We start from the raw sequence: 12,577 nt of genomic DNA, 5'->3' as shown, positions 1-12,577 counted from the left end.
TCCAGATTTCAGGTAGCTATTTAATCTTAATTTTAAGGTTGGGGAAACTTCACACAGGAACAATTTTTGAACACTACTTTTAAGTTTTGTGGTTCATTATTTTATATTTGAATTCCATAAGATCAACATGAAATTGCATGATAGAAAAAATATATTCAGTGCCTAAGGAATGTGATGAGGTATCTTCCAAAAAGCTATACAAACTGATAAAAAAGAAGTCCACATTTAAAGTGTTAGCTGGATAATAGCTGGTATGGAGACAAGAGGACATGATGTCGCAATGACAAAATCTGGAAGGCACATTCATAAGAAGGCAATCAACTACATTATTATCCCCTATTTCATCGTTTCATCATGTTGAGCATTTGGCTTGTATTCAGTCTGGGTGTGGTGATACAGCATGGTTAGAGACGCTTCGTTATCTGGTTGGTCATTTGGCGATGTCAGGAATTTACCTCCCTTGAAGACTCTCCACACGGCGCGGTGAAGCTTCACACAGGAGGGGCTCATCAACTTCTCGTCCACCTCCCCAGGAGCGAGTGGCTCTGAAAGTTAAGTGCCAGGCAACATGCAGTATTATTTGCTGAGGACTGCCACTACCTGATATAATAATATTTGGCAATAAAGACTGATGAAAGGACAAGTACATTATCATATGTGATTGAGCTTAACAAAGTGAGTTACCTTCTGTTTGTGCAGTGTAGCAGGAGTTTACTAAGGAAGTTCATATGTGTCTATTATCCATATCAGACCCTTGACTACCGTTTTTCGCAAATATCTTTCAAACGAAGACTCGGATCAGCATGGTGCTTTGGCACAGACTGTTTCACACACAATTTTTGACGCTATTGTGTATTGCCAGACGCGGTTAATTATGGCGTTTACTCCTGACTGTGATGACAAAACCTGCGTGAGCCACTTACACACTCGAACAGGTGAGGCGTGACGTATTTGTGGCGTGTATCCACCAACTACCTCCACCCCTGGGTTCCCCTACTCCCATCCCTTTCCCTCCCTCCTACCCTCCTCCTTTTCCCCCGCATTCCCTCTCTCCCCGCCCTCTTTCCCTCCATCCCCCCTCCCTTTCCCCTACTCTCTCTCTTTTCTTCTTTTCTTTCTTTATTTTTACATCTTACATATTGTAAATTAGTACATATATTCTCTCTCTCTCTCTCTCTCTCTCTCTCTCTCTCTCTCTCTCTCTCTCTCTCTCTCTCTCTCTCTCTCTCTCTCTCTCTCTCTTCCACTTCCGCTGTACACGAGATATGAATCCATGCACACGTATGGCTTGAATTAATGGCAGATAAATAGAAATTATATGCCGAATAAGGTTGGATAGTTTATGCAAGCAATCGTAATTGATGTTATTGCTTGTTTCACGTTTTTACTCTGCACTAAATTCCCGCTTCAATTCCACCCTTATTCCTTTCCGTCCCTTACGTGATTTCCTATAAATGATCGAGCGTCAGCTACGTACTTCATCCCATCATACACTCAACGTAACATGTGGGAAGGAGGGTCATATACTCGTACAACTTTCAGTGGTTGTATAATTGCCAAACAAACCTCATACAGTACTTAAGCAACATCCAGTTACGCTGGAACAAGAATCAGGGTCGTGTGCATAAAACACCCTATCATACTTATATATACTTTCGAGTTATCCGCCATTGTAGATAAGTCATATGTGTGCATAGCTTCACATCTCATGTACACCGAGAGAGAGAGAGAGAGAGAGAGAGAGAGGGGGGGGGGGGAAGGGAGGTATGGGGGAGAAAGAGGGCGGGGTGGGGGGGGGGGTAGTAGGGGAAGCCAGGAGTGGAGGTGGATACACGCCTCATCTGTTCGAATGCAAGTGGCTCACGCAGGTTTTGCCATCACAGTCAAGAGTAAACGCCATAATTAACCGCATCTGGCAATGTACAATAGAGTCAAAAATTTGCGGAGTGTGTGAAACAATCTGTGCCAAAGCACCATGCTGATCCGAGTCTTCGTTTGAAAGATATTTGCGAAAAACGGTATGTCATAGTGTCTGATATGGATAGTAGGTACTGGAGCCTAAAAATTGTTTCCTTTAAAGACAGTCAGTGGATTGTTTATTTTTAAGATTTAAGTTCAAGTCACTTACTTGTACAGAGAGATACGAGGCTGCTGACCACCATGGTGATGACGATGCCGCTCGCCCCAAAGAAAGCGTAGGAAATGTCATATATCGTGTGTCCTGCCGGCCTGAAAATACACGATTACTTTAACCACCAGTTACCTTCTATTTATTCCACTCATAAGTAATAGCTAATATATTGATAGATAGATAAATAGATAGACAGGCCGATAGACAGATTGATATCGATTCAACCCACTCATTAACTATATAAGTTGTATACATTACAATTATCTACTGTCTAATGCTAATTACTTTTGCCTAGTTTTAAATGGAGTTACGCAACAACTCATTCTTACGTGTGTGGTGGTTCTGCGGTTGACAGCACCATTGGGGAACGGGTTGTAAAGAGAAATTGTTCATCTTCACCGTCGAACAGATTCTCGATGAGGGAAGTGTTGTCCGGGAAACCAGTAATTTGTGAGGTGTTTGTGAAGAAGGAGGCAAAGGAGGCGTTGCTGAGGTTTTCGGGACAGCCGTCAACGCTAAGGGGGAGGCGGGAAGGTGAGCCTCCTCCCCGCGCGAACTTGCCCACCACCACGCATATGTTGTACGTGAAGGACACCAGGAAGCCCACCACAGCACCCTGAGGCCAAAGTTAGGTAGGTATAAGGTTGGGGGCATACTCTAAGCTGTCCATGGTCTCAGTGCTCATCTCATCACACTGACCCATGGATTACCATAACAGGATTACTATAGTTTACCTTCCCCAGCTTCCCCCCAGGTACCCGTAACCCATTAATCGACCAATCCGAAAGGGAAGTTGAACAGCTGGGTGGGCTATGCGCCGACTGCCCACGCCAGGATTCGAACCCTGTTCCGCGGATTTGTAACTAGATCTGTTAACAACTGTACATGGAGGCGTACAAGGAAATAATTAACACCACCGTAAAAAAAGGTCTAAAGAGCACTGTTATGAGCCACGTTTCCTCACTAAGTACTCCCCAAACATATTAGCCCCGTACCTTTGCGTTCACCCATGGCATGCACGTGCCTGCCAGGAATACGCCCTGCATGGGACCCATGATGGAGCCCGACACACTGCGCGTCACGTGGATGATGTTGCCCATCTTGCCGGCCAGGATGCCCAGGAAGATGCCCGACAGTCCCGCCAAAGCAGCTGTAGTGGATTGAAACATAAGACATGCGATAATGAAGTCCTACTGTCATAATTTTAGTCGTAGCTTGGAAATGGTTGAGGCCAGTATAGTACAGCAGGACAGCAGGAAGTATTAGTTACAAAGAAGCTTGACGACGTTGGTGGCGGCATTGTTGGACATCCGGGCGAAGTAGGGACGGTGCTTGAGGAAGTCCTCCCAGATGAGGCACGCGATGGAGTTCCCACAGCTGGACAGGGAGCTGACGTGGAAAAGAAAAGACCCTATAAAAGTACATCTTGTTCTCGATCTCACCTAAAGATGCATACAAAGCCTTTGCCAAAATAAACCATGAACCCTTGATTGAATGTGAAGAGGCTTGAAGCTAACTCACTAAATGACATGGAATCGCTGAGGTGGCTGGAACGGGAATAGGTATTAGATATCAAGAAGAGAGTAGATAGAGGAAAAGCACATATCACGCACACTTTTTACCCCCAACCCCATCCACTCTTTTTTTCCTTTTAGATTTTTTTTTTTTCAGAATAACTCTTAGGTGATGTAACTTTTAATTTCGATGTGTACGGACAGACAGACTGACAAACAGACGCATACATTTAAGAAAAAAGCTGAATTCTTTATCCTCATGCAATATTTGCTATACTTTTTATACTTTTTTTCTCACAAAGATATCTGAAAACAATAACAGCAATCGCTAAAACTGCTAACAACAACAACAACAACAACAACGTCATCATCACCAACGACAACATCAACAACACCATCATCAACAACATGTGCACTAACACCACCACCACCAATACCACCACCACCACCATCACCACCACCAAGGCTACCTGAGCACCCCCCCGTAGACGGCCGCCACGAACACCCCGGGCAGGCCAGGCATCCGCGTCAGCTTCTCCATCACGAGGTACGGCAGGATCTGGTCGGGCTTCTGGACGCGGCCGGAGGTGATGGGGTCGCAGTCCTTGTAGGTCGCGTACGCCACCAAGCCCACTAAGTAGCAAAGGAGCCATAGCGCGTACAGCATCACCAGGAAGGAGATAACCAGCCTCGAAGAAAAAATGGTACAACGCAATATTAAGACAGGGATATGTAAAACTTGTAGGTCGTGTTCGCCATAAGCTACATAACCTACTAGTAACCTGACCTACCTTGACCTAACCTAACCTGACCTAACCAAATCTAACCAAATCTAACCAAATCTAACTTAATCGAACTTGCCCTGACCTTACATAATATAACGTGTACTTATAGCATAACAACGTAGTGCGACATAATCAGTTAAGATAATAATTAATCCGAGTAAAGCAATATTTAAGGAAACTGTTGTAGGATGCAGACGGCAAGAGGCTAGAGAGTAATAGAGAACCAGACAAGTTATATAAGAACCTCTCCCGGAGCAGGATAAAGTATAAGAACATCAGAGAGAAAGGTCAGGTAGGACGTTGGAAAAAGTCTTTGTATACTGCAGTGAATTAATTATGGATGCTAATGATGATATTGATCCTTATGTATATACAGTTAGTCAGAGCAGCAAAACAAATTGACACAAAGATCTATGATTTGTTTTACAGCTTGAAATTCACCCCAAAAATAAGTATTGCACCGAGTCATGTAATCTTACGAATCTGTTTCTATGTCATTAGCAAGGTCATAAGGCTACCCAAGGATGATTACGTAAATGTTTCCTGCGTGTCACTTCTTGCATTTTGTTACTGGGCAATTTGATTATACCGCTGGAGGCAAAATAACTTAGAAGGACAATTAAGAAAAAAAAACTCAGTACACTCAAACCAGATTATTAGGTTTATTATTTATTCGACTGCACGACTTCAGCTTACCAGGGCGTCGGTGCTGCTTCTCTTCCTATATAATCATTTACCGGTTTATATAAGGTTATGCCTCTCTCCACACACACACACACACACACACACACACACACACACACACACACACACACACACACACACACAGATAGATAGATAGGTAGATATGTAGATAGAATGATAGATATATAGACAAATGATTGCTTTTTTAAATATGTCAACTGCATAATGTCTTCATGTTGCGTCCTTGACATGTATACCTACCTTTGAACCTTAACTCTTATCCCCACTTTTTACGCAATCCAAATAAATGAATAAGCAAGTTCCTCACTCCATCCCTTAATCTGACACACAAAGACGATGTAAGGCACTGATAGGTAGCCAAATATGTATGGTATGGTATGGAATAGTACGATATAAAGTAGATTCGGTAGTCTGAGAGAATCGACAATCATCCTTGGGTAGTCTTATTACCTTAAATTTTGTTTATGACATAGAAACAGATTCGTAAGATTACCTAGCTAGGCGCAATACTTATTTTTGGGGTGAGTTTCAAGCTCTAAAACAAATTATAGATCTTTGTGTCAATTTGTTTTGCTATTCTTCAACGTATCGACACCTCAGTTCGTCTGTTTTGAAAAAGACTCCCGTAAAAGTTCCTGCTTTTTTCATGGCCTGTTTTGTAATCCTAATGATATAGCTTTACACGACTTCAGCATCTAGAGCGCGAAAAACGCCCATGAAAACCCGGTTAATCTTGCCGTGGAATATAGCCGTAGGGGGACCCAGATACCTTTAGGACCCTGAACCACACTTCCCACCCGAGAGGCAGACCAACACAACAACTTGACCTCACCTTTGCGCCACCTTGAGGCTCCCCACCGAAGCAAACCGCTGGTAGCACGGCTGGTAGAGGCCGACCTTGTTGATCATGAAGTAGACCCCGAGCACGGAGGTGGACCAGAAGGTGTGGCGGATGAAGGGACTTGTGTTCATGCTGTGCCGATGGAAGAAAGGAACCATTTTTTTTAACGTCTAAGAGACAGAAGGCTAAGGACAAAGGGTCGTATTCTAAAAAAAAAAAAAAAAAAAAACGAACAATAAACAAACAAAAGTAGCCTCCTCGCTCTCCTCGTCTCTCCGATTCACATTAGCTAACAAGATTTATACACGTCACCATATATTAAACACTTCATCGCTCAAGCACACATAATTGACAAGGCTTTTGTAGGAGTTTTGGGCATTTCCAGGGGTAGTTTGATGACCCTTCTTCTGTACCATGAACCTAAAAAACACTAATTATCACCCTACTGATATCCTTCTTGGCCTTTGGAAACAGTTGACGTGAGGGGTAATGAAATTATAATAATAATAATAATAATAATAATAATAATAATAATAATAATAATAATAATAATAATAATAATAATAATAATAATAATAATAATAATAATAATAGTAATAATAATAATAACAATAATAATAATAGTAATTTAGTATCTTTAGTCACTGTGGTATAGACGCATGATGCAGGGGATACGTTTTATTATTGTTTTGATAAAAAGAGGAAATAGCATAAGCGGCAGTAGGTTAAAGAATACATATACCCACTTGAAGAACTCCAGCCTCGCACCGTCGTCAGCCGCCGCCCATACGTTGCCGATACCGCCGAGGTCCGAGCAGCACACGGCCACGACGATGATCACGCCGCAGAACATGAGGAGCGTCTGCATCACATCCGTGTACACCACCGCCCGCACGCCGCCCTGCAGGCAGACCGTGACAGGTGTTGAGGAGGCCATAGCTTTGTACAGTTGGTATAAAAAAAAAAAAAAAAAAAAAAAAAAAATTGTTATTTACTTTACCAACACAACACCATGTCTCTAGATTTTGCTCAATTATATTCAGTTGATGCAAGGGTATGAAATATTTTTTGGTTGTTGTTGACTGTACAATAGAAACACCCACACCGAGAATTCTAACCTAAACTCTTGACTCTTGACTTCTTAATAACCCATACTGTGATATTATAATATCCGTAATTGTGATTTTAGTGCGTATGAGGTGTTCTCTATTGTAATCTTCTCAAAGTTATGGTAATACTAACAATAGTATTAGCATTGTTAGTCGTAACGATGATAATAACCCCGCTATTTATCTATTCACTAATCACTCTAATCACATATAGTATCTATCTGTGTTTATCTATTTACATATTTATTTTTCTGTCTATCTATCCATATAGTGGGGGAATTTTCCACTACCCTCCTTAGTGAGCCCCTCTATCACTGTCAGAATTATGACCTCGTAACTCTACTGTCACTCTTCGCCTCGGCGACTCCCACGTCCCTTTGCAGCTCACGCCACTCGCAGACGCACAGCTGCTGCCCGTCAGGCCGCAGCTGGGCATCCTGGGCTTCCTGTTTGTTTCGTGCAGTTTTGAGAAAGAACGCTATATTTGATATATTTTCCCTCTAAGGCCCAGGTGTTCTTAAAGTAGTGCCTCAATACCCCCAGGTGGTATCGAAACCGGTTCTTGGGGGTATTCTAAAAGGCATCCTGGACCATTCTGTTTGTTCATAATCGGCCTGTTTTGTTATGTAGTTCTGTAATAGGTGAAGTTATGTAAGAGGTGCAGTCATGTAGAAGATGCAAATTTCATGTCTTTAGGTAGCGGGTATCACACGCGCACACACACACACACACACACACACACACATACACACACACTTACCACGGTAATGTAGAAGGTACAGATGCTTCCCATGATAATCATCGACGCCAAGGTGGACAGATTAGTGACGGTGGACAGCGCCAGCGAGGGGGCGTACAGACAGATGCCCATGTAGAAAAACTTATTGATGAGGTTGCAAACCGTGGCCAGTAGTCGCAGCGGCCTGGATTTGTACCGCATTTCGATGTACTGGAATGAAGTTAGACAGCCAGTTAGATAGCACTCCTTTTTAATCAGCTGTCATAAACAAAAACTCCCGTGGAAATGTCGAACTTATGTAAGAATCGACCCGTGAAGATTCGATTATACATTAAGATTTTATTGTCATTTGTTACTATCCTGAAGTTGAAGAAGACTTATAGTTACATATTGTCGCTCACTTGAGTCAGAGAGATAATCTTGAGGTTGTAGAAGATGGGCAGGATGAGCTGGTGGATCACAATACAACCTGGGACCAAACCAACCAAATTCCCGGCGATCTGCGTGCCGTACAGATACACCTCCGTGGGGTTACCTGGAGGAAGGGAATGAACTTCACTGGAGCGCTGTCTCCACATGAACAGGCAAACATTGGCTGCAAAAAACACTCTAGAATAGCCTGTACGACACACAGACTAGCTTCCTATCATGATTTTGTCGTGTATAAACTCTTACTGTTATGCCTTGACCCTTACGATATTTTAAAGTATCAGGAAGTAGGTAGTGTGTCATATCTTACATTTGCTTTCTATTTTTCCGTGTATTGGGGAGACTTCCAAAAGGTGTGAGGCATTTTTTTCGTACACAGTATATGGCGTTTTTACCTAGATAGTTACATACACACACACGTAAAATTGCATATATATTTCTTTCTCCACGTATAAAATCTTTGTTTCATATAAGCCGCAGAATGATGATATATATATATATATATATATATATACACATATATACATATACATATATACATATACATATATATATACATATACATATATATACATATACATATATATGTTACAGTAAGATTGTGAAACTAGGGATTTCGTGAAATCCCTAGAACTTTCAGAGAATTCGTGAAATTACTGTTTCACTTAGGGACTTCATGAAATTACTAAAATATTTAGGGATTTCATGTATTTACTGGTTTCACTGTAAACCCTCGTCACCTCAAAGCATCGTCATGAGTAAACAAAATGTACAGCCATGGCTGATAGTCCTTGAGCAGGTGGTGGTGAATAACTGTACAGGGTGCTCCAACCAGTTGATCTTTCAAACCACTCTCAACTTAGAGATGGAATGGTCGGAACTTCAGTGGTTCCAAAACTTGCTTCTAGACCTGTCAGTGTAAATAATGATGCGCTGCCTAGTGAACAGGTGTACGTGTGCTATTGTGTGGTGAAGGGTTACAACTTACTATTAAAGGCCAGTGTTAACTTTAAGTGATTGTGTCTGCCTTAACCCCAAGTTTGACTGCAAGTGTGGCATAACCCATATTAACACAATTAACCTACGTATAACAAGGGTACTTTTGATCATCACTTGAACTTTACACAGTTTGTTACTTGAACTTTACACAGTTTGTTTATTCAGTTTGTTTGTTTGTCTCAGATTGCTTTTGAAACATAACCATAGCTAAATACGGGGACGGTAGAGCATGCTGAATCAGTCTATTCTTGCATTGCAAAATAACATGAATGTTATACTAATACATTCTACTTGATTTTATACATGATTTTTATGATATGATGATTTATGAATAAAATTTCAAAATAAATCTTCTGTTGTTCTATGTATTTACTATCATCAGGGATTTCATGAAATAACTGTAGTATCATTTCAGTAAATACATGAAATCCCTAGATATTTTAGTAATTTCATGAAGTCCCTACGTGAAACAGTAATTTCACGATTCTCCTGAAAGTTTTAGGGATTTCACGAAATCCCTAGTTTCACAATCTTACTGTAATATATATATATATATATATATATATATATATATATATATATATATATATATATATATATATATATATATATATATATATATATATATATATATATATAAATATATATATATATATATATATATATATATATATATATATATATATATATATATATTTGGTATTTCGTTGGGGATATACCCCAAGGGAGGAAGGCGGTGCATGCCTCGCAATAGGAACAATTACGTAACCATTGACACAAAATCACACGTTTATGCACCCTCGTAGGAATTAGTATTACCTAGAGTACCTACAATATATACGCACTCTTTACCTTTAGAATTCAAGTACGACATACAATCATTGTAACTAACCCAACATGGATATAGCGGAGATCACGCCGCCCAGGAGCGAGAGGGCAACGGGGAGTGCAGACATGGACCCTTTGCCAACCAAGAAGTCATGCGTGGACTCCCGCCCTCGACTCCTGATGGCACTGTAGACGCCGATGCCCACTGACACCAACAACATGAGGCTGAAGAGGGTGTAGTCGACGGCCGTGAACCTCGACTCTTCCAACACCCCCAGCGGCGCCTCCTCGGGTTCAGGGGTTGTCATGATGTTGAGGTGAAGTTCAGGTGAAAGTCGGGGGAAAGTTTGGTTCAGTTCAGGTGATTAAAAGTCGGGGGAGAGGTTGGGTTCAGTTCAATTGAAAGTCGGGGGAAAGTTTGTTGCAGTTCAGTTGAAAGTCGGGGGAAAGTTTAGTTCAGCTCAGTTAATCAAAAGTCGTAGAAAAAGATTATGTTCACTTCACTTGAAAGTCGGAAAAATAGCCTCTAAAGCGGCCCTTTCTTTGTGGTCTCTTTCCGAGTCTTTCGTGACTATTTTCGAAGGTCAGGTCTATAGATTTAACCTTTGCAACGACTTCCCTCTTACGATTTCACTTTCTCGTCTACTCTTATGTGGTTGGAATTGTCTTTCGATGTTATTTTCTCTTCAGAGGAATATCCTTTTCAAGCGACGTCCCCACTGTGGTTTCTTTCTTGCCTATCTTTGTGTAGTAGTTGGTGTTCAATGTTACTCCTTTTGTCACTCACAAGAGGTAATGGAATTGAACCGAACTCCTTAAAGGCTACGTAACCACTGAACATTGACCAGCACAGACCGGGAATACTTTCAGAGAGGAGCAGCAGGGCACACTGACACGCAGACAAGACCTGATGGCGCATAAGTTTGCCCACAGCGCTCAAGTGTAGAAGAAGTTGGTTACAGCCTTCAGCCAGGCACAAGGACAATCTATTGGGCTCGCCCCCCCCCCCCCCTCTCTCTCTCTCTCTCTCTCTCTCTTATTTAAGCATAATATTTCTACAAAAAAGAGGCTGAAAGTTAAACTTTTTTGGTATAACTATTTTAAGAGCCTATGTATGGGACAAAATTAATTATCGACTATTGACACATATAAACATACAAATACAAAATACGAAAAAGAAAGAAAAACATGTCAAAACAATTTGTAATAGTGTCAGTTTGTCACTTTATATTTATAGGCTACCACCAGCGCACTTGGGTATCCATCACGGCACCTGAGAGCAGCCAGCTTCACCTGCTGCGTGTTCATGTTCTCCACTTGGGGGGGTGGCTCAGCCACTCAGCCACTCATGGCGTAGCCAGGATTTTATTTTGGGGGGGGGGGGGCATATATTAATGTAAAGGTCAGTGACCCCTTATAGGTAAGGAATTAAAAAAAAAAATCAACTGAAAAATTCTTGTGAGTATATTCTGAGGCATTAAATGGTGTACCATTTTGAATATAATGTCCTAAACAAATACATGTTTTATCAAATGGATGAAATGCTTCGTGGAAATAATACCGTAAAATAATCACATTATTTTTTAAGGAGTCTTCCTTCCAGACCCGGTCTGAGGAACTCCTGGACAAGTACCGTAGTCTCATCCAGCAGTATAAGTCTAAATACCCAAACATTTTGATTTCGGGAGTTCTACCAAGGACTTGGGCGGAGAGCGACTTTTTCAGTAAGGCCTTCAGCCTAAACAACCGCTTACAGACTCTTTGTAGGGAGCTTGACGTGGAGTTCTTCAACGCCTGGGACAATTTCTATAGAGAAAGTGAGCTCTTCCACAGGGACGGATTGCACCTGTCTCCCATCGGGGCAGCCAGATTCGGAAGGCTCCTCAACGACGCAGTATGTGACATTCGATCAAAAAACGAGTCTCAGCCACGTCCTTCCACCCCGCCCGTGTAAATAGACGCCGTGCATCGCAACAAATCCGTAAGCGTGATCCCGCAAGTACCACCACCTCTATTACCAAGCCTGTAGATAACTTAAAAATCCTTAGTTTCAATGCACGTAACCTAAGAAACAAATTTGATGAACTGAAATGTCTTCATTATATATATATATATATATATATATATATATATATATATATATATATATATATATATATATATATATATATATATATATATATATATATATATATATATCTATATATCTATATATCTATATATCTATATATATATATATATATATATATATATATAATGAATTTCATACGGCGAGCTGAAGATTAGGCAAATCGTTGGATCACATCTTCTACTGAAGGAGTGTCTGTTCTGTGCACTTGAAGAAGAAGCAGAGCCTCCAAGCGGTTCTCCTCCATCGTTGAGCGTATTGCCGTTAGAGTTCGCTCAAGTTTTGAAAACATACGCTCAGCCTCTGCAGTAGTGATTGGCAATGTGGCTAAAAGCTGAAGAAGCAAATGTATATTTGGGAAGAAAGTAC

The 12,577-nt window shown here is 41.1% G+C and overlaps 1 protein-coding gene across 2 annotated transcripts; it reads right to left on the bottom strand.

Moving 5' to 3' along the window:
- Positions 1–110: 110 nt before the first annotated feature.
- Positions 111–10,972, bottom strand: LOC126996614 (sodium-coupled monocarboxylate transporter 2-like). Of its 2 annotated transcripts, XM_050857283.1 has the most exons (11): positions 10,145–10,972; positions 8,226–8,359; positions 7,846–8,034; positions 6,723–6,877; positions 5,968–6,108; positions 4,116–4,334; positions 3,402–3,520; positions 3,127–3,281; positions 2,461–2,747; positions 2,129–2,229; positions 111–545 (listed from the first exon to the last, which is right to left on the bottom strand). In XM_050857283.1, the coding sequence occupies exons 1-11, from the start codon at positions 10,386–10,388 to the stop codon at positions 337–339; spliced, it is 1,953 nt and encodes a 650-aa protein (XP_050713240.1). In that variant the 5' UTR covers positions 10,389–10,972; the 3' UTR covers positions 111–336. The 2 variants fall into 2 exon arrangements, with proteins under 2 accessions (XP_050713240.1, XP_050713241.1); XM_050857284.1 differs by lacking the exons at positions 111–545; positions 2,129–2,229 and having other exon boundaries at positions 2,605–3,281.
- Positions 10,973–12,577: the final 1,605 nt, after the last annotated feature.

Source organism: Eriocheir sinensis, chromosome 10 (genome assembly GCF_024679095.1).
Source record: "Eriocheir sinensis breed Jianghai 21 chromosome 10, ASM2467909v1, whole genome shotgun sequence".
Lineage (NCBI taxonomy): Eukaryota > Metazoa > Arthropoda > Malacostraca > Decapoda > Varunidae > Eriocheir > Eriocheir sinensis.
The sequence above is the reverse complement of the archived record's forward strand: the minus strand, read 5'-3'. Positions and strand labels throughout refer to the sequence as shown.